The sequence below is a fragment of the Taudactylus pleione genome, unplaced genomic scaffold (assembly GCF_031769625.1).
Source record: "Taudactylus pleione unplaced genomic scaffold, aTauple2 ptg000677l, whole genome shotgun sequence".
Classification (NCBI taxonomy): Eukaryota; Metazoa; Chordata; class Amphibia; order Anura; family Myobatrachidae; genus Taudactylus; species Taudactylus pleione.
The window spans coordinates 1,480,345-1,503,439 of record NW_028285079.1 but is presented as its reverse complement, the minus strand read 5'-3'; the positions used below and the strand labels follow the sequence as shown (position 1 = coordinate 1,503,439).

The 23,095-nt window shown below is 44.8% G+C and overlaps 1 protein-coding gene across 9 annotated transcripts in view; it reads right to left on the bottom strand.

Moving 5' to 3' along the window:
* Positions 1–23,095, bottom strand: part of STXBP5L (syntaxin binding protein 5L) — a 581,790-nt gene that overhangs the window by 74,788 nt on the left and 483,907 nt on the right. For 6 of the 9 annotated variants that reach the window (XM_088455901.1, XM_088455902.1, XM_088455907.1 and 3 more), the window contains 2 exons: positions 5,778–5,882; positions 4,863–5,102 (listed from right to left, as the gene is read on the bottom strand). In XM_088455901.1, the coding sequence (XP_088312027.1) occupies positions 4,863–5,102; positions 5,778–5,882 (345 nt within the window). The remainder of the gene's footprint in view (positions 1–4,862; positions 5,103–5,777; positions 5,883–23,095) is intronic. The other 3 variants (XM_088455906.1, XM_088455909.1, XM_088455910.1) reach the window with 1 other exon arrangement.

Below are 23,095 nucleotides of genomic sequence, written 5' to 3'. Positions count from 1 at the left end.
CCCATGATATATTTTCCCTGCAGAGAGGAAGAACAGCAGCTGTGGCTCATGTTTCTCACAGATCCTGCTCTGTTGCTGCAGAACTGCTGTCAGGTACAGATAAGAGTGATCCCTCTAATCCCCAGACGCCCCCAGCGAGGAGTCACCGCTCTGTCTGCCACCCTGACATCAGGAGCCTGAGTATGTGACACAATCACCAGGAGAGAGCAGCAGTTATCCAGCACTAAGCGACTCCAGGTGCTGGCGGTGCGAGCAGTGACTACATGCTGACGACTGGCGCAGTCTGGAATTTATAGTAGTTGGTACCATTAGGAGTGGTCAGTAACAGCAGGTGACGGATGGTAAAAGAAGCATTGAGTCAGTAAAGCCACAGCCAGGGCCAACTTATCACAGCATCCTATCATTTCTCTGCACAGCGAGATTCAGTTTCAGTTTGTGGCACCAGCACCTCTCACGTGCAGACTGGTGGCATGGGCACTGGGCACGCCATTCACTGCATTGCTCCAAAGTTGAGGGGTCTTATGGTGCACACTGGGGTCCTGATTCTGAGTGGGGAGCAATGCAGATATTCACATAGATGGTTTGTGCTTGTCAAACGCGCAAGTGTCTAAGTAGCTAAACCGTCCCATGGCGTGCGCACAGCACAGTGCCCCGGTACTGATGGGAAAGCTCGGCCTCAGAATTGTATTCAGATACACTATGTTATAGGCGTGGTATCAGAGTGTCGCAGATACACTGTCTTATGGGCGTGGTATGTGAGCGTATGCAGATACACTGTCTTATGGGCGTGGTATGAGAGTGTCACAGATACACCGTCTTACGGGCGTGGTATGAAAGTGTCCCAGATACACCGTCTTACGGGCGTGGTATGAGAGTGTCCCAGATACACCGTCTTATGGGCGTGGTATGAGAGTGTCCCAGATACACCGTCTTATGGGCGTGGTATGAGAGTGTCGCAGATACACCGTCTTATGGGCGTGGTATGAGAGTGTCGCAGATACACCGTCTTATGGGCGTGGTATGAGAGTGTCCCAGATACACCGTCTTATGGGTGTGGTATCAGAGTGTCCCAGATACACCGTCTTATGGGTGTGGTATCAGAGTGTCCCAGATACATCGCCTTATGGGCGTGGTATGAGAGTGTCGCAGATACACCGTCTTATGGGCGTGGTATGAGAGTGTCCCAGATACACCGTCTTATGGGCGTGGTATGAGAGTGTCGCAGATACACTGTCCTATGGGCGTGGTATGAGTGTGTCGCAGATACACTGTCCTATGGGCGTGGTATGAGTGTGTCGCAGATACACTGTCCTATGGGCGTGGTATGTGAGCGTATGCAGATACACTGTCTTATGGGCGTGGTATGAGAGTGTCGCAGATACACTGTCTTCTGGGCGTGGTATCAGAGTGTCGCAGATACACCGTCTTATGGGCATGGTATGAGAGTGTCCCAGATACACCGTCTTATGGGCGTGGTATGAGAGTGTCGCAGATACACCGTCTTATGGGTGTGGTATCAGAGTGTCCCAGATACACCGTCTTATGGGCGTGGTATGAGAGTGTCGCAGATACACCGTCTTATGGGCGTGGTATCAGAGTGTCGCAGATACACCGTCTTATGGGCGTGGTATCAGAGTGTCCCAGATACACCGTCTTATGGGCGTGGTATCAGAGTGTCCCAGATACACTGTCTTATGGGCGTGGTATGAGAGTGTCGCAGATACACTGTCTTATGGGCGTGGTATGAGAGTGTCCTAGATACACTGTCTTATGGGCGTGGTATGAGAGTGTCGCAGATACACTGTCTTATGGACGTGGTATGAAAGAGTTGCAGATACACTGTCTTATGGGCGTGGTATGAGAGTGTCGCAGATACACCGTCTTATGGGCATGGTAAGAGAGTGTCGCAGATACACTGCCCTATGGGCGTACTATGAGAGTGTCGCAGATACGATACACTGTCTTATGGGCGTGGTATGAGAGTGTCCCAGATACACCGTCTTATGGGCGTGGTATGAGAGTGTCGCAGATACACTGCCCTATGGGCGTACTATGAGAGTGTCGCAGATACGATACACTGTCTTATGGACGTGGTATGAGAGTGTCGCAGATACACTGTATTATGGGCGTGGTATGAGAGTGTCGCAGATACACCATCTTATGGGCGTGGTAAGAGTGTCGCAGATACACTGCCCTCTGGGCGTAGTATGAGAGTGTCGCAGATACGATACACTGTCTTATGGGCGTGGTATGAGAGTGTCGCAGATACGATACACTGTCTTATGGGCGTGGTATGAGAGTGTCGCAGATACACTGTCTTATGGGCGTGGTATGAGAGTGTCGCAGATACACTGTCTTATGGACGTGGTATGAAAGAGTTGCAGATACACTGTCTTATGGGCGTGGTATGAGAGTGTCGCAGATACACCGTCTTATGGGCATGGTAAGAGAGTGTCGCAGATACACTGCCCTATGGGCGTACTATGAGAGTGTCGCAGATACGATACACTGTCTTATGGGCGTGGTATGAGAGTGTCCCAGATACACCGTCTTATGGGCGTGGTATGAGAGTGTCGCAGATACACTGCCCTATGGGCGTACTATGAGAGTGTCGTAGATACGATACACTGTCTTATGGACGTGGTATGAGAGTGTCGCAGATACACTGTATTATGGGCGTGGTATGAGAGTGTCGCAGATACACCATCTTATGGGCGTGGTAAGAGTGTCGCAGATACACTGCCCTCTGGGCGTAGTATGAGAGTGTCGCAGATACGATACACTGTCTTATGGGCGTGGTATGAGAGTGTCGCAGATACGATACACTGTCTTATGGGCGTGGTATGAGAGTGTCGCAGATACACTGTCTTATGGGCGTGGTATGAGAGTGTCGCAGATACACTGGACCTCATTCAGAGTCGGTCGTAAGCGGCCGCTCGGTCGTATGCATCCGATGTTTCCAAACCACGCATGCGTACGGTTAGTTGTGCGCATGTGCGTACGAGACCTTGCGATCCAAAATGCTGTTGATCGTACGGCTTACGAGCAGGAAGTGGCTTCCGGGAGTTGATTGACATGAAAGGCCGTTTGTGGGTGGTGACGGGGGTGGTGGTCTGAAAACGCAGACGTTCCTCACCGTTTTCAGGGCGTTTCAGGGGCGTACATAAATTTCCTGCTACGACCGACATAGAAGGCCGGAAGTAGTAGAACGTCACTCTGCGAGCAGGTTAGAGGCCTGGCTAATCGTACAGCTTGAGGTTGGGTACGTGCTCTCTCAAGCCCCAGAGTACAATCGATATTATCGAATGTGACTGATGTTATGTTTGATGTTTCTATTTTGAGCCACACAATGCAAGCAGCTAATAATCGTTTGTTGTTGCTAATAACACTGCTAATTGATTCAGTTGCGTTTGCATTAGCGAATAATAAGAATAAATACATTTCATGGTGACGGCTTATTCTATGCGTTTTTTTATTTTTTTTATTTTTGTGGGCATCGACACAACACAAGCGGTTGCAACCATCAGAAGAAAAGTAACATACAGCGACTGACAACTATTGATTCGATCGCTAGCTGCTATCACTCGTTAGCTAGAGGAGGTACACTGTTCACGTATGGGCGTCACTTTGGTTACGACCGACCGACCGGCCGTGTGATTGCTTCCATTTTCAGTTTCTCGGTTGTTAGGCGTACGACCGAGCGGCCGCTCACGGCCGACTCTGAATGAGGTCCGCTGTCTTATGGACGTGGTATGAGAGTGTCGCAGATACGCTGTCTTATGGACGTGGTATGAGAGTGTCGCAGATACGCTGTCTTATGGACGTGGTATGAGAGTGTCGCAGATACGCTGTCTTATGGACGTGGTATGAGAGTGTCGCAGATACCCTGTCTTATGGACGTGGTATGAGAGTGTCGCAGATACACTGTCTTATGGACGTGGTATGAGAGTGTCGCAGATACACTGTCTTATGGACGTGGTATGAGAGTGTCGCAGATACACTGTCTTATGGACGTGGTATGAGAGTGTCGCAGATACACTGTCTTATGGACGTGGTATGAGAGTGTCGCAGATACACTGTCTTATGGACGTGGTATGAGAGTGTCCCGGCCGTACCATATAACTGGCTGATTTTGAGATTTACGCTATGGTGAAATTGATAGAGATTGAGCGTGCGCGAAAGCCACACTGCGCACTCACAGCAATTGCATTGTGATTACGCTCGCCCAGAGGACTCACTTGCAAGTTGACTTACATGGGCGAGCATAAATCAGCCATTGTAATCTCCTTCAGAGTATGGGAGCTCTCAGAGTGTCAGGAGAGACGCAGTGTTTGAGACAGGTCATACATGACTTAGGGGCTGTATGGATGCCCGATGTGCGTCGATGTTACCGATGTATACGCGGATATGAGAAGGCAGCAGTGGGCATCCCTATGCTTGGCTAAGATTTGGAAGCACCTAGCATATTTTAGCAATTGCTGTCTGTGAGAGATCTCAGTTGCGATTGCATTAGCGTAAATCTCAGAATCAGTCCCTTAGACTCTGGTGGAGATTCTGCACCTATGTACATAGGGCTGCTGCTAGTTTCGATGACGTGAACGATGTTTGCGACTAAAGATGCACCAAGCGGTATTACAGTATCTAAAGACGCTCAAAGTGGGCGTCTCAGTCCTTGCACACTCAGACGCACGTTTGCACACCAGGGGAAGGCTGATACTAGCATTAGCATAGAGTTGCAGACGACGCTACAGCTAAAGAACCCTGGGTGATATTTTCATCGTCTTGTAAAGGAAGCGTAAGAGACAGGAGGAGCCATGAAAGAGAGAGAATAGATAAAACACGAGACATCAGTGGCTGCTTACCGCTTGGAGACACCAACACCGGCTCCGTCTGTCTCTGCTCATCGGTTACTGGCACGTTCAGTGATATGATCAGCACCATCCCCAGGCTGGTCCCCACCCACAGGCAGGGTGAAGGGGATGGGTCATTCTTCCGGGCGAAGGACTCCATGAAGTACAAGGCTGTGATGGCCTCTTTGGACTCTTTATCAATACTGGATACACTGGAGCTGCGCGAGCGGCTGAAATTGCTTTCCCGATTCTCTATAGGAAGAATAAGGACAGCAGATCAGAACCATTGGCATCCCTACAACCTACAGTCTCATCTACCTCCCCTTATGGCATGTTATATATAACGGAGCCAATCCCATTCTTCCACCTATCTGAGCTGGGATTCTAGATATGATATTGGACAATGCGTCACACTGGGGCCCTGTTATTATCATATATAATACCTGTCACAGCGGTTACTTATCTTATGCGACAGACTAGTTCTAAGCTCTTCAGTAAATAAGCTGCTATTCACATGAGCTGTACTAGCATTAGACTAACTTACATCCACCGACAACTGCTGACATCGCGCACGTGTAAGTGCATCGCACTATTCTCCATTCAGTTCCACAGTAACAGTTTCAAGGTGCTACAAAGACTTTGTGCAGGAAAACCTTATCCCAACCACCACGCACGTGTCTGGCATCATATTCACTTACAGTATGTCCTGTTACTGCTTCCCCATGCCATAATAATAACTGGGGACATGTTATCAACACATCAAACAATAGGATAACTTTCCTATGGATGACAGGTGATTAGCGTGTCCTGTGCCTTTAACAAATGAATGTATCAATACAACATACCAAGTAACCTACTAACACAGACTAATATCACATTACTACCACAGTGCACAGGACATACAGTGCTACACACGTGGGCTCTTACCTTTCTCTGTCCACGAGTTTGGAGAAGAGTGGTATTCATCATTTGAGAATGTACTGACTCCGTGTAATTGCTGAAGCATTGCCCGTCTGGATATGTAACCTACTGCTACAAGAGCCATGTATTGCAAGAGGACAGCAACAATTGAAGCAATAATTATTTCATCAGAGTTGAATTAATTTATCTAAACTTACAAATAATATACTCTGTATCTTTTCCCACTCCTAAATACCCCTCACCCTACACTAACAGAGTAATATCTCCCAACTATAGATACTGTACATCACTATAAACTACAGTGACGTCTATATATGTCACCTACAGTCACTGCTACCACTGCCATCTACACCGACTGTCTACCGCTGTCATCTAAACCGACTGTCTACCACTGTCATCTACACCGACTGTCTACCACTGCCATCTACACCGAATGTCTACCACTGTCATCTACACCGACTGTCTACCGCTGCCATCTACACCGAATGTCTACTACTGCCATCTACACCGAATGTCTACCACTGTCATCTACACCGAATGTCTACCACTGTCATCTACACCGACTGTCTACCACTGTCATCCACACCAAATGTCTAACGCTGTCATCCACACCCAATGTCTACCGCTGCCATCCACACCGACTGTCTACCGCTGCCATCTACACCGAATGTCTACTACTGCCATCTACACCGAATGTCTACCACTGTCGTCTACACCGAATGTCTACCACTGTCATCTACACCGACTGTCTACCACTGTCATCTACACTCATTGTCTACCGCTGCCATCCACACCGACTGTCTACCGCTGCCATCTACACCGACTGTCTACCGCTGTCATCTACACCGACTGTCTACCGCTGTCATCTACACTCATTGTCTACCACTGTCATCTACACTCACTGTCTACCACTGTCATCTACACCCACTGTCTACCACTGTTATCTACACCCACTGTCTACTACTATCATCTACACCGACTGTCTACCACTGTTACCTACACCCACTGTCTACCGCTGCCATCTACACCGTATGTCTACTACTGTCATCTACACCGACTGTCTACCACTGCCATCTACACCGAATGTCTACTACTGTCATCTACACCAATTGTCTACCACTGTCATCTACATCGACTGTCTACCACTGTCATCTACATCGACTACCACTGTCATCTACACCGACTGTCTGCCACTGCCATCTACACTGAATGTCTACCGCTGTCATCTACACCAACTGTGTACCACTGTCATCTACACCGACTGTCTAATGCTGCCATCTACACCGAATGTCTACTACTGTGTAATATCTCCCAACTACAGATACTGTCCATCACTATAAACTACAGTGACGTCTATATTTGTCACCTACACTCACTGCTACCACTGCCATCCACACCGACTGTCTACCGCTGTCATCTACACCAAATGTCTACCACTGTCATCTACACCAACTGTCTACCACTGTCATCTACACCAACTGTCTACCGCTGTCATCTACAACAACTGTCTACCACTGTCATCTACATCGACTGTCTACCACTGTCATCTTCACCGACTGTTTACCACTGTCATCTACACCAACTGTCTACCACTGTCATCTACACTCATTGTCTACCACTGTCATCTACACTCACTGTCTACCACTGTCATCTACACCCACTGTCTACCACTGTTATCTACACCCACTGTCTACCACTGTCATCTACACAGTCTACCATTGTCATCTACACCCACTGTCACCTGCACCAACTGTCTACCGCTGTCATCTACACCGACTGTCTACCGCTGTCATCTACACCCACTGTCTACCACTGTCATCTACACCCACTGTCTACCGCTGTCATCTACACCGAATGTCTACTACTGTCATCTACACCCACTGTCTACCACTGTTATCTACACCCACTGTCTACCACTGTCATCTACACTGTCTACCACTGTCATCTACACCCACTGTCTACCAATGTCATCTACACCCACTGTCTACCAATGTCATCTACACCCACTGTCTACCACTGTCATCTACACCCACTGTCTACCACTGTCATCTACACTCACTGTCTACCATTGTCATCTACACCCAATGCCTAAAACTGTCATCTACACTATCTACCACTGTCATCTACAACTCACTGTCTACCACTCATCTACACTCACTGTCTACCGCTGTCATCTACAACTCACTGTCTACCACTGTCATCTACACTCACTGTCTACCGCTGTCAGCTACACTTATTGTCTCCCACTGTCACCTACACCCACTGTCTAACCCGGTCATCTACATCCACTGTTTATCACTGTTATCTACACCGACTGTCTACCACTGTCATCTACACTCACTGTCTACCATTGTCATCTACAGCCAATGCCTACCACTGTCATCTACACCCACTGTCTACCACTGTCATCTACACTGTCTACCACTGTTTTCTACACATACTGTCTACCATTGTCATCTACACCCACTGTCATCTGCACCCACTGTCTCCCACTGTCATCTACACCCACTGTCTCCCACTGTCATCTACACCCACTGTCTCCCACTGTCATCTACACCCACTGTCTCCCACTGTCATCTACACCCACTGTCTCCCACTGTCATCTACACCCACTGTCTACCACTGTCATCTACACCCACTGTCTATCATTGTCATCTACAGCCAATGCCTACCACTGTCATCTACACCCACTGTCTACCACTGTTACCTACACCCACTGTCTACCACTGTCATCTACACTCACTGTCTACCACTGTCATCTACACCCAATGCCTAAAACTGTCATCTACACTGTCTACCACTGTCATCTACAACTCACTGTCTACCACTGTCATCTACACCCAATGCTTACCACTGTCATCTACACTGTTTATCGCTGTCATCTACACCCACTGTCTACCACTGTCATCTACACTCACTGTCTACCGCTGTCATCTACACCCACTGTCTACCACTGTCATCTACACTCACTGTCTCCCACTGTCACCTACACCCACTGTCTAACCCGGTCATCTACATCCACTGTTTATCACTGTTATCTACACCAACTGTCTACCACTGTCATCTAAGCCTTCCGTATACCACTGTCATCTTCGCCAACTGTCTACCACTATCATCTACACCTACTTTACCACTGTCATCTACGCCCACTGTCATCTACACCTACGTTACCACTGTCATGTACAACTACTTTACCACTGTCCTCTACGCCCACTGTCTACCACTGTGATCTACGCCTACTTTACCAGTCATCTACGCCCACTGTCATCTATGCCTACTTTACCACTGTCATCTACGCACACTGGCCCTCATTCAGAGCCGCTCGCTAGCGGCCGTACGCTCGTTCCGAGCGATGTTCGCACATCTGCGCATGCGTACGGTTTTTAGTACGCATGCGCGAACCAGTCAGTGCGGCTGAAAATCATTTGTACGCTATATAGCGAGTGCCTGCTATTTTGAGTGACAGAATGAAGCGTATGTGGGTGGTAACAGGGGAAGGTGCTTGAAAACGGGGGAGTGGAATTCGAACGCAGGCGTGCTTAAAGGTCAAAACGGGCGTTTTAAGGGAGTGCATAATTAATACAGCAGCGTCATTGACCACGTCACTTGTTTTTTTTTAACTCAGAACGCTGTACTATGTACTCGATTAATCTAATAAATAGCGGACATGACGTAGGGTGCGAGCGGCCAGGGGGCGTTTTTATCAAATAAACGAGCGTATGTTTTGCTCGCTCGTTCAGACTTAGAGGTGTGAACAGACTGCAATTTGCGAACGGATCATTTGAATAGCCACCCCTTGTTTTTGAACGAACGACCGCAAATAGCGAACGGCTCTGAATCAGGCCCACTGTCATCTACGCCTACTTTACCACTGTCATCTACACCCACTGTCATCTACGCCTACTTTACCACTGTCATCTACGCCCACTGTCATCTTCGCCTACTTTACCACTGTCATCTACGCCTACTTTACCACTGTCACCTACGCCCACTGTCATCTTCGCCTACTTTACCACTGTCATCTATGCCTACTGTCATCTATACCCACTGTCATCTACGTCTACTTTACCACTGTCATCTACGCCCACTGTCATCTACGCCCACTTTACCACTGTCATCTACACCCACTGTCATCTACGCCGACTGTCATCTACGCCGACTGTCATCTACACCTACTTTACCACTGTCATCTACGCCTACTTTACCACTGTCATCTACGCCGACTGTCATCTACGCCGACTGTCATCTACGCCTACTTTACCACTGTCATCTACGCCTACTTTACCACTGTCATCTACGCCCACTGTCATCTACGCCTACTGTCATCTACACCTACTTTACCACTGTCATCTACGCCTACTTTACCATTGTCATCTACGCCGACTGTCATCTACGCCTACTGTCATCTACACCTACTTTACCACTGTCATCTACGCCTACTTTACCACTGTCATCTACACCTACTTTACCACTGTCATCTACGCCAACTTTACCACTGCCATCTACGCCCACTGTCATCTTCGCCTACTTTACCACTGTCATCTACACCCACTGTCATCTATGCCTACTGTCATCTATACCCACTGTCATCTACGTCTACTTTACCACTGTCATCTACGCCCACTGTCATCTACGCCCACTTTACCACTGTCATCTACGCCGACTGTCATCTACGCCGACTGTCATCTACACCTACTTTACCACTGTCATCTACACCTACTTTACCACTGTCATCTACGCCTACTTTACCACTGTCATCTACGCCGACTGTCATCTACACCTACTTTACCACTGTCATCTACGCCGACTGTCATCTACACCTACTTTACCACTGTCATCTACGCCTACTTTACCACTGTCATCTACGCCCACTGTCATCTACACCTACTGTCATCTACGCCTACTTTACCACTGTCATCTACGCCTACTTTACCATTGTCATCTACGCCGACTGTCATCTACGCCTACTTTACCATTGTCATCTACGCCTACTTTACCACTGTCATCTACGCCGACTGTCATCTACGCCTACTGTCATCTACACCTACTTTACCACTGTCATCTACGCCTACTTTACCACTGTCATCTACACCTACTTTACCACTGTCATCTACGCCAACTTTACCACTGTCATCTACGCCAACTTTACCACTGTCATCTACGCCTACTGTCATCTACACCCACAGTCATCTACGCCTACTTTACCACTGTCATCTACACCTACTTTACCACTGTCATCTATGCCGACTGTCATCTACACCTACTTTACCACTGTCCTCTACGCCCACTATCTACCACTGTCATCTACGCCTACTTTACCACTGTCCTCTATGCCCACTGTCTACGACTGTCATCTACGGCTACTATACCACTGTCATCTACTCCTACTTTACCACTGTCCTCTATGCCCACTGTCTACCACTGTCATCTACGCCTACTTTACCACTGTCAACTATGTTGATTGTCTACCACTGGAAACCCCATCAAAACGTTGTTTTTGAGGAGGTAATAAAGTATACTGCAGAATTCTATATAATTGTAATAGTTTTTTTTGCAGTCAGGAAGCAACATAGAAAGTACTGTATGTATTCCCATCATAATACAAGTGCCCCATTAAGGCTACAAGCTGTATCTATACAGTATGTGAAGGGAAAATCATTATGCACATAGAACATAACTTAGCCTTGGTTGGGCTCTTTTCCATATAGTTTCTTGGATAATTATGTATAAGCTGGTGGGTAGAAAATTATAGACCTTGGTGAGGCCTTTGAGATTACAGCAAGTCAAATGTTTCTTGGCCATATTAAATAACTGTCCTGTCTCTAATTATAGCTTTTGATTGTGTCTGACAATGGACATTTTATGGTGGTACTATGCTAGAGAGTGTGGTTACAGTATATGGTAATGGGAGTGTGGTAGCTGCATACAGTATATAGGTATATAGTAATGGGAGTGTGCTAGCTGCATACAGTATATAGGTATATAGTAATGGGAGTGTGGTAGCAGCATACAGTATATAGGTATATAGTAATGGGAGTGTGGTAGCTGCATACAGTATATAGGTATACAGTAATGGGAGTGTGGTAGCTGCATACAGTATATAGTTATATAGTAATGGGAGTGTGGTAGCTGCATACAGTATATAGGTATATAGTAATGGGAGTGTGGTAGCAGCATACAGTATATAGGTATATAGTAAAGGGAGTGTGGTAGCAGCATACAGTATATAGGTATATAGTAATGGGAGTGTGGTAGCAGCATACAGTATATAGGTATATAGTAATGGGAGTGTGGTAGCTGCATACAGTATATAGGTATATAGTAATGGGAGTGTGGTAGCAGCATACAGTATATAGGTATATAGTAATGGGAGTGTGGTAGCAGCATACAGTATATAGGTATATAGTAATGGGAGTGTGGTAGCAGCATACAGTATATAGGTAAAAAGTAATGGGAGTGTGGTAGCAGCATACAGTATATAGGTATATAGTAATGGGAGTGTGGTAGCTGCATACAGTATATAGGTATATAGTAATGGGAGTGTGGTAGCAGCATACAGTATATAGGTATATAGTAATGGGAGTGTGGTAGCAGCATACAGTATATAGGTATATAGTAATGGGAGTGTGGTAGCTGCATACAGTATATAGGTATATAGTAATGGGAGTGTGGTAGCAGCATACAGTATATAGGTATACAGTAATGGGGGTGTGGTAGCTGCATACAGTATATAGGTATACAGTAATGGGAGTGTGGTAGCTGAATACAGTATATAGGTATACAGTAATGGGAGTGTGGTAGCTGCATACAGTATATAGGTATACAGTAATGGGAGTGTGGTAGCTGCATACAGTATATAGGTATACAGTAATGGGAGTGTGGTAGCTGCATACAGTATATAGGTATATAGTAATGGGAGTGTGGTAGCAGCATACAGTATATAGGTATACAGTAATGGGGGTGTGGTAGCAGCATACAGTATATAGGTATATAGTAATGGGAGTGTGCTAGCTGCATACAGTATATAGGTATATAGTAATGGGAGTGTGGTAGCAGCATACAGTATATAGGTATATAGTAATGGGAGTGTGGTAGCTGCATACAGTATATAGGTATACAGTAATGGGAGTGTGGTAGCTGCATACAGTATATAGTTATACAGTAATGGGAGTGTGGTAGCTGCATACAGTATATAGGTATATAGTAATGGGAGTGTGGTAGCAGCATACAGTATATAGTAATGGGAGTGTGGTAGCTGCATACAGTATATAGGTACAAAGTAATGGGAGTGTGGTAGCAGCATACAGTATATAGGTATATAGTAATGGGAGTGTGGTAGCAGCATACAGTATATAGGTATATAGTAATGGGAGTGTGGTAGCTGCATACAGTATATAGGTTTATAGTAATGGGGGTGTGGTAGCAGCATACAGTATATAGGTATACAGTAATGGGGGTGTGGTAGCTGCATACAGTATATAGGTATACAGTAATGGGAGTGTGGTAGCTGAATACAGTATATAGGTATACAGTAATGGGAGTGTGGTAGCTGCATACAGTATATAGGTATACAGTAATGGGAGTGTGGTAGCTGCATACAGTATATAGGTATATAGTAATGGGAGTGTGGTAGCTGCATACAGTATATAGGTATATAGTAATGGGAGTGTGGGAGCTGCATACAGTATATAGGTACATAGTAATGGGAGTGTGGGAGCTGCATACAGTATATAGTAATGGGAGTGTGGTAGCAGCATACAGTATATAGGTATATAGTAATGGGAGTGTGGTAGCAGTATACAGTATATAGGTATATAGTAATGGGAGTGTGGTAGCAGCATACAGTATATAGGTATATAGTAATGGGAGTGTGGTAGCAGCATACAGTATATAGGTACATAGTAATGGGAGTGTGGTAGCTGCACACAGTATATAGGTATATAGTAATGGGAGTGTGGTAGCTGCACACAGTATATAGGTATATAGTAATGGGAGTGTGGGAGCTGCATACAGTATATAGTAATGGGAGTGTGGTAGCAGCATACATTATATAGGTATATAGTAATGGGAGTGTGGTAGCTGCATACAGTATATAGTAATGGGAGTGTGGTAGCTGCATACAGTATATAGGTATATAGTAATGGGAGTGTGGTAGCAGCATACAGTATATAGGTACATAGTAATGGGAGTGTGGTAGCTGCACACAGTATATAGGTATATAGTAATGGGAGTGTGGTAGCTGCACACAGTATATAGGTATATAGTAATGGGAGTGTGGTAGCTGCATACAGTATATAGTAATGGGAGTGTGGTAGCAGCATACACTATATAGGTATATAGTAAAGGGAGTGTGGTAGCTGCATACAGTATATAGGTATATAGTAATGGGAGTGTGGTAGCAGCATACAGTATATAGGTATATAGTAATGGGAGTGTGGGAGCTGCATACAGTATATAGTAATGGGAGTGTGGTAGCAGCATACACTATATAGGTATATAGTAATGGGAGTGTGGTAGCTGCATACAGTATATAGTAATGGGAGTGTGGTAGCTGCATACAGTATATAGGTATATAGTAATGGGAGTGTGGTAGCAGCATACAGTATATAGGTATATAGTAATGGGAGTGTGGTAGCTGCATACAGTATATAGGTATATAGTAATGGGAGTGTGGTAGCTGCATACAGTATATAGGTACAAAGTAATGGGAGTGTGGTAGCAGCATACAGTATATAGGTATATAGTAATGGGGGTGTGGTAGCTGCATACAGTATATAGGTATATAGTAATGGGGGTGTGGTAGCTGCATACACTATATAGGTATATAGTAATGGGAGTGTGGTAGCTGCACACAGTATATAGGTATATAGTAATGGGAGTGTGGTAGCTGCACACAGTATATAGGTATATAGTAATGGGAGTGTGGTAGCTGCATACAGTATATAGTAATGGGAGTGTGGTAGCTGCATACAGTATATAGTAATGGGAGTGTGGTAGCAGCATACACTATATAGGTATATAGTAATGGGAGTGTGGTAGCTGCATACAGTATATAGGTATATAGTAATGGAAGTGTGGTAGCTGCATACAGTATATAGGTATATAGTAATGGGAGTGTGGTAGCAGCATACACTATATAGGTATATAGTAATGGGAGTGTGGTAGCTGCATACAGTATATAGGTATATAGTAATGGGAGTGTGGTAGCTGCACACAGTATATAGGTATATAGTAATGGGAGTGTGGTAGCAGCATACAGTATATAGGTATATAGTAATGGGAGTGTGGTAGCAGCATACAGTATATAGGTATATAGTAATGGGAGTGTGGAAGCAGCATACAGTATATAGGTATATAGTAATGGGAGTGTGGTAGCTGCATACAGTATATAGGTATATAGTAATGGGAGTGTGGTAGCTGCATACAGTATATAGGTATATAGTAATGGGAGTGTGGTAGCAGCATACAGTATATAGGTATATAGTAATGGGAGTGTGGTAGCAGCATACAGTATATAGGTATATAGTAATGGGAGTGTGGTAGCAGCATACAGTATATAGTAATGGGAGTGTGGTAGCAGCATACAGTATATAGGTATATAGTAATGGGGGTGTGGTAGCTGCATACAGTATATAGGTATATAGTAATGGGGGTGTGGTAGCAGCATACAGTATATAGGTATATAGTAATGGGAGTGTGCTAGCTGCATACAGTATATAGGTATATAGTAATGGGAGTGTGGTAGCAGCATACAGTATATAGGTATATAGTAATGGGAGTGTGGTAGCAGCATACAGTATATAGGTATATAGTAATGGGAGTGTGGTAGCAGCATACAGTATATAGGTATATAGTAATGGGAGTGTGGTAGCAGCATACAGTATATAGGTATATAGTAATGGGGGTGTTGTAGCAGCATACAGTATATAGTAATGGGAGTGTGGTAGCTGCATACAGTATATAGGTATATAGTAATGGGAGTGTGGTAGCTGCATACAGTATATAGGTATATAGTAATGGGAGTGTGGTAGCAGCATACAGTATATAGATATATAGTAATGGGAGTGTGGTAGCAGCATACACTATATAGGTATATAGTAATGGGAGTGTGGTAGCTGCATTCAGTATATAGGTATATAGTAATGGGAGTGTGGTAGCAGCATACAGTATATAGGTATATAGTAATGGGAGTGCGGTAGCAGCATACAGTATATAGGTATATAGTAATGGGAGTGCGGTAGCAGCATACAGTATATAGGTATATAGTAATGGGAGTGTGGTAGCAGCATACAGTATATAGGTATATAGTAATGGGAGTGTGGTAGCAGCACACAGTATATAGGTATATAGTAATGGGAGTGTGGAAGCAGCACACAGTATATAGGTATATAGTAATGGGAGTGTGGTAGCAGCACACAGTATATAGGTATATAGTAATGGGAGTGTGGTAGCAGCACACAGTAAATAGGTATATAGTAATGGGAGTGTGGTAGCTGCATACAGTATATAGGTATATAGTAATGGGAGTGTGGTAGCAGCACACAGTATATAGGTATATAGTAATGGGAGTGTGGTAGCAGCACACAGTATATAGGTATATAGTAATGGGGGTGTGGTAGCTGCATACAGTATATAGGTATATAGTAATGGGAGTGTGGTAGCTGCACACAGTATATAGGTATATAGTAATGGGAGTGTGGTAGCAGCACACAGTATATAGGTATATAGTAATGGGAGTGTGGTAGCAGCACACAGTATATAGGTATATAGTAATGGGAGTGTGGTAGCTGCACACAGTATATAGGTATATAGTAATGGGAGTGTGGTAGCTGCATACAGTATATAGGTATATAGTAATGGGAGTGTGGTAGCAGCATACAGTATATAGGTATATAGTAATGGGAGTGTGGTAGCAGCATACAGTATATAGGTATATAGTAATGGGAGTGTGGTAGCAGCATACAGTATATAGTAATGGGAGTGTGGTAGCAGCATACAGTATATAGATATATAGTAATGGGAGTGTGGTAGCAGCATACACTATATAGGTATATAGTAATGGGAGTGTGGTAGCTGCATTCAGTATATAGGTATATAGTAATGGGAGTGTGGTAGCAGCATACAGTATATAGGTATATAGTAATGGGAGTGCGGTAGCAGCATACAGTATATAGGTATATAGTAATGGGAGTGCGGTAGCAGCATACAGTATATAGGTATATAGTAATGGGAGTGTGGTAGCAGCATACAGTATATAGGTATATAGTAATGGGAGTGTGGTAGCAGCACACAGTATATAGGTATATAGTAATGGGAGTGTGGAAGCAGCACACAGTATATAGGTATATAGTAATGGGAGTGTGGTAGCAGCACACAGTATATAGGTATATAGTAATGGGAGTGTGGTAGCAGCACACAGTAAATAGGTATATAGTAATGGGAGTGTGGTAGCTGCATACAGTATATAGGTATATAGTAATGGGAGTGTGGTAGCAGCACACAGTATATAGGTATATAGTAATGGGAGTGTGGTAGCAGCACACAGTATATAGGTATATAGTAATGGGGGTGTGGTAGCTGCATACAGTATATAGGTATATAGTAATGGGAGTGTGGTAGCTGCACACAGTATATAGGTATATAGTAATGGGAGTGTGGTAGCAGCACACAGTATATAGGTATATAGTAATGGGAGTGTGGTAGCAGCACACAGTATATAGGTATATAGTAATGGGAGTGTGGTAGCTGCACACAGTATATAGGTATATAGTAATGGGAGTGTGGTAGCTGCATACAGTATATAGGTATATAGTAATGGGAGTGTGGTAGCAGCATACAGTATATAGGTATATAGTAATGGGAGTGTGGTAGCAGCATACAGTATATAGGTATATAGTAATGGGAGTGTGGTAGCAGCATACAGTATATAGTAATGGGAGTGTGGTAGCAGCATACAGTATATAGGTATATAGTAATGGGAGTGTGGTAGCAGCATACAGTATATAGGTATATAGTAATGGGAGTGTGGTAGCAGCATACAGTATATAGGTATATAGTAATGGGAGTGTGGTAGCAGCATACAGTATATAGGTATATAGTAATGGGAGTGTGGTAGCAGCATACAGTATATAGGTATATAGTAATGGGAGTGTGGTAGCAGCATACAGTATATAGGTATATAGTAATGGGAGTGTGGTAGCAGCATACAGTATATAGGTATATAGTAATGGGAGTGTGGTAGCTGCATACAGTATATAGGTATATAGTAATGGGAGTGTGGTAGCAGCATACAGTATATAGGTATATAGTAATGGGAGTGTGGTAGCTGCATACAGTATATAGGTATATAGTAATGGGAGTGTGGTAGCTGCACACAGTATATAGGTATATAGTAATGGGAGTGTGGTAGCAGTACACAGTATATAGGTATATAGTAATGGGAGTGTGGTAGCTGCCTACAGTATATAGGTATATAGTAATGGGAGTGTGGTAGCTGCATACAGTATATAGGTATATAGTAATGGGAGTGTGGTAGCAGCATACAGTATATAGGTATATAGTAATGGGAGTGTGGTAGCTGCATACAGTATATAGGTATATAGTAATGGGAGTGTGGTAGCAGCATACAGTATATAGGTATATAGTAATGGGAGTGTGGTAGCTGCATACAGTATATAGGTATATAGTAATGGGAGTGTGGTAGCAGCATACAGTATATAGGTATATAGTAATGGGAGTGTGGTAGCTGCATACAGTATATAGGTATATAGTAATGGGAGTGTGGTAGCTGCACACAGTATATAGGTATATAGTAATGGGAGTGTGGTAGCAGTACACAGTATATAGGTATATAGTAATGGGAGTGTGGTAGCTGCACACAGTATATAGGTATATAGTAATGGGAGTGCGGTAGCAGCATACAGTATATAGGTATATAGTAATGGGAGTGCGGTAGCAGCACACAGTATATAGGTATATAGTAATGGGAGTGCGGTAGCAGCACACAGTATATAGGTATATAGTAATGGGAGTGCGGTAGCTGCACACAGTATATAGGTATATAGTAATGGGAGTGCGGTAGCAGCATACAGTATATAGGTATATAGTAATGGGAGTGCGGTAGCAGCATACAGTATATAGGTATATAGTAATGGGAGTGCGGTAGCAGCATACAGTATATAGGTATATAGTAATGGGAGTGCGGTAGCAGCATACAGTATATAGTAATGGGAGTGCGGTAGCAGCACACAGTATATAGGTATATAGTAATGGGAGTGTGGAAGCAGCACACAGTATATAGGTATATAGTAATGGGAGTGTGGTAGCAGCACACAGTATATAGGTATATAGTAATGGGAGTGTGGTAGCAGCACACAGTAAATAGGTATATAGTAATGGGAGTGTGGTAGCTGCACACAGTATATAGGTATATAGTAATGGGAGTGTGGTAGCAGCACACAGTATATAGGTATATAGTAATGGGAGTGTGGTAGCAGCACACAGTATATAGGTATATAGTAATGGGAGTGTGGTAGCAGCACACAGTATATAGGTATATAGTAATGGGGGTGTGGTAGCTGCATACAGTATATAGGTATATAGTAATGGGAGTGTGGTAGCAGCATACAGTATATAGGTATATAGTAATGGGAGTGTGGTAGCAGCACACAGTATATAGGTATATAGTAATGGGAGTGTGGTAGCTGCACACAGTATATAGGTATATAGTAATGGGAGTGTGGTAGCAGTACACAGTATATAGGTATATAGTAATGGGAGTGTGGTAGCAGCATACAGTATATAGGTATATAGTAATGGGAGTGTGGTAGCTGCACACAGTATATAGGTATATAGTAATGGGAGTGTGGTAGCAGCATACAGTATATAGGTATATAGTAATGGGAGTGTGGTAGCAGCACACAGTATATCGGTATATAGTAATGGGAGTGTGGTAGCAGCACACAGTATATCGGTATATAGTAATGGGGGTGTGGTAGCTGCATACAGTATATAGGTATATAGTAATGGGGGTGTGGTAGCAGCATACAGTATATAGGTATATAGTAATGGGAGTGTGGTAGCTGCATACAGTATATAGGTATATAGTAATGGGAGTTTGGTAGCTGCATACAGTATATAGGTATATAGTAATGGGAGTTTGGTAGCAGCACACAGTATATCGGTATATAGTAATGGGGGTGTGGTAGCTGCATACAGTATATAGGTATATAGTAATGGGGGTGTGGTAGCAGCATACAGTATATAGGTATATAGTAATGGGGGTGTGGTAGCAGCATACAGTATATAGGTATATAGTAATGGGAGTGTGGTAGCTGCATACAGTATATAGGTATATAGTAATGGGAGTTTGGTAGCTGCATACAGTATATAGGTATATAGTAATGGGAGTTTGGTAGCAGCATACAGTATATAGGTATATAGATATATTAGCAGAGTAATTATTAGTACATACAGAGATGAGGTCACAGACACATGAGCAGGATCGTTGCTATACACATAATAACACAGGTTCCCTAACAGAACAGACAGAAAGGGACTGACGAGCCACTTATTAGCAAGCATGGTGCTATTACTACTGCTAAACAAGCACAGAACAAGGAAACCCAACCCCAGGAATACTCTAGAATAGGGGTAGACAAGCATGGTCTCTCCAGCAGTTGCTGAACTACAAGTAGCAGCAGACCCTGCCAACTGCTGCAGAGACATAGGGTGCCTAAGCCTGCCATAGTACATGCATCAATGCCAGCATATGCTGGGGACACACTGAGACGACGGATTGGTCAGCAGAGCTATACACACTCACCAATCAGCCGCTCGGTATGTCTGGGCGGGCATGTAAAGATGTCTGTGTCGGCGGTTCCTGCAGCCAGTGTATGGGTGGGCGACGGGTCGCCCGTACAGACATGTAGATGCACCAATATATGTTTTAGATCTATCGGTGTCGGCTGTGCTGCAGGGCCAACTTGACATGTCTATGAACGACACCGCTCGCAGTCATATCGGGTGTACACACCCGCACTTGCGATATTAGAAGCATTAGAACCTGACAATTTGTATTACAGAATAATACATCCAAATACAGCTGAATAAATGACCTGCTTTGTACCTGCTTACAGTCACACATTATAAAGAAACTTTTACATTTTATTTTCCCCAGTTATATAACAGTCCCCTGAGACAGACGCTGATGGCAGCTTTCAGTGGGGTTTCTGCATCTGGAGCGCCATTTCCTATATTGTAAATGGGGTCGGGTATGATATGCCAGCGAATGACATACCAACGCTGCAATTTCGATCGTGCAGAATCCCGACAGGGTAAGGTAAGTACCCCAACCCTCTCCCCCCATAACCCTCCTTTGGTGGTGCCTAACCACCGCACCCTAAACCTAACCCTCCCCCGATGGTGCCTAACCCTAACCCCCCCTTCCTGGACCCTAAACCTACTGTAACACTCCTCGGGGGGTGCCTAACCCCAACCTCCCCCAGGCAGTGCCTAACCTTAACCACCCCCTTCCCGGACCCTAAACCTAACACTCCTTAGGGTGGTGCCTCACCCTAACCTCCCCCCGATTGTGCCTCACCCTATTCCCCCCCTCCCTGCAGCCTAACCATAACCCACCCGAACAGGCTCCTAAACTTAACCCCCCCATCCCCGGGCTAAGTGCAATACTTACCCGCATCTTTACGTTCGGAACGCCGGCGGTCGAGATGCCGGACGTCGGTATCCTTATGTGTTCAGCATCGCGGTGTTGGCATTATGCCGGGCGTTGGTATATTAACTTCCGGGATCCCGTCCCCTGGAATCTTAAACATATTCCTGTAAATACTATGTATTTCCCCCTGCATAACACTCCCTCACTAACTGCCTGACTCCCAGGCGAAGTTTGTTTCTTCTGCGCGTACGTCTATGTCGCACTGCGCATTTGTCCAGAGTCCGTGCTCACAACATAGAGGTTGCAATTGAGACGCAAAGTGGGCCTCTCCGTCCTTGCACTGGGGAGTGCAGGGTTCTGGATTGTAATCGGAGGAGGGGACACTGGGGAGTGCAGGGTTCCGGATTGTAATATTAGGGGGGAACACTGGGGAGTGCAGGGTTCCTGATTGTAATCGTAGGAGGGAACACTGGGGAGTGCAGGGTTCCTGACTGTAATCGTAGGAGGGAACACTGGGGAGTGCTGGGTTCCTGACTGTAATCGGAGGAGGGAACACTGGGGAGTGCAGGGTTCCTGATTGTAATCGTAGGAGGGAACACTGGGGAGAGCAACAATTTGCTTCTCACAGTCAGAAACATTGGAGAAATGCCTGGGATTTGCCGGCATGGTCATATATCGGCGTTGTGTCCCAGAGATTTAAAGCGTCAATTTTCTGAAAAAGGATAACAGGTTGTCTTCGTCTTAAAATCGAGGACACATTGCCGAAATTTCTACAACTTATGTAGGTGCAGATTTTGCTTTTCCCCCATTGCAAAATATGTGTTATTGATGATGATCATCAGCTGGGAGTGTGCACAATCAGGAAAACGAGATCAATTAAACATAAATATATACGTAACTAATACTAGTATAAATACAAATAATACCCCTCCTGAAAAAGCTACAACGGATCTAGCTCTGTGTTATAGTGTCAGCAAAATATGGGGGGGGGGGGGGGGGATGCCTGGGGTACATCTGCAGCCCTTAGCTCTATTGCCTATGGGGAGTGGACGGCCCAAGAAATGCCCCACCATGTGCTTCCATGTTCCAGTAATGATCCCAGCATGCCTTGGCCACCTCACAGTGTTTAGGTATGCTGGCGCTTGTAGAACTACAAGCATCAGCATACCCTGGCCTCCAGCTCCTGCAGGGGCCGGTAGTGAAGTTTGGAAAAAAGTTGCTAGAAAATAATGATTTTAAAATAATTTTATAAGGAATAAAAAACACCCGCACACAAAACCCTTATTCATCCTTATCTATAGCTCTGTAATTCCTGGGCTCCGGGAAGGGGGTCCCTTTCTACGGTCCTGTAGGCAATCCAATAGTTAAAAGGAAAAAAAAAGTGTCACTGAACGGCAAGGCCTTGCTCACGAGGAGCCGACGCGCGAATGAAGTACAAGCGACACTGATCCCGACAAAATCCCCTGGTTACAGCGTGGGTGAGAGCCGGTGTTGTAGCGATCACTGGTACAAACCTATACCTAGCACCGGATGCGGCTCAGCGTATAAGACCTGGCACAGGATACAGATGTGTCCACGTGCAACTATGCTCAAATCGCGCCCAAATAGCCAAATTTAGCTCGCCGCAGAATTTACGCCTTAAAGTATCTGT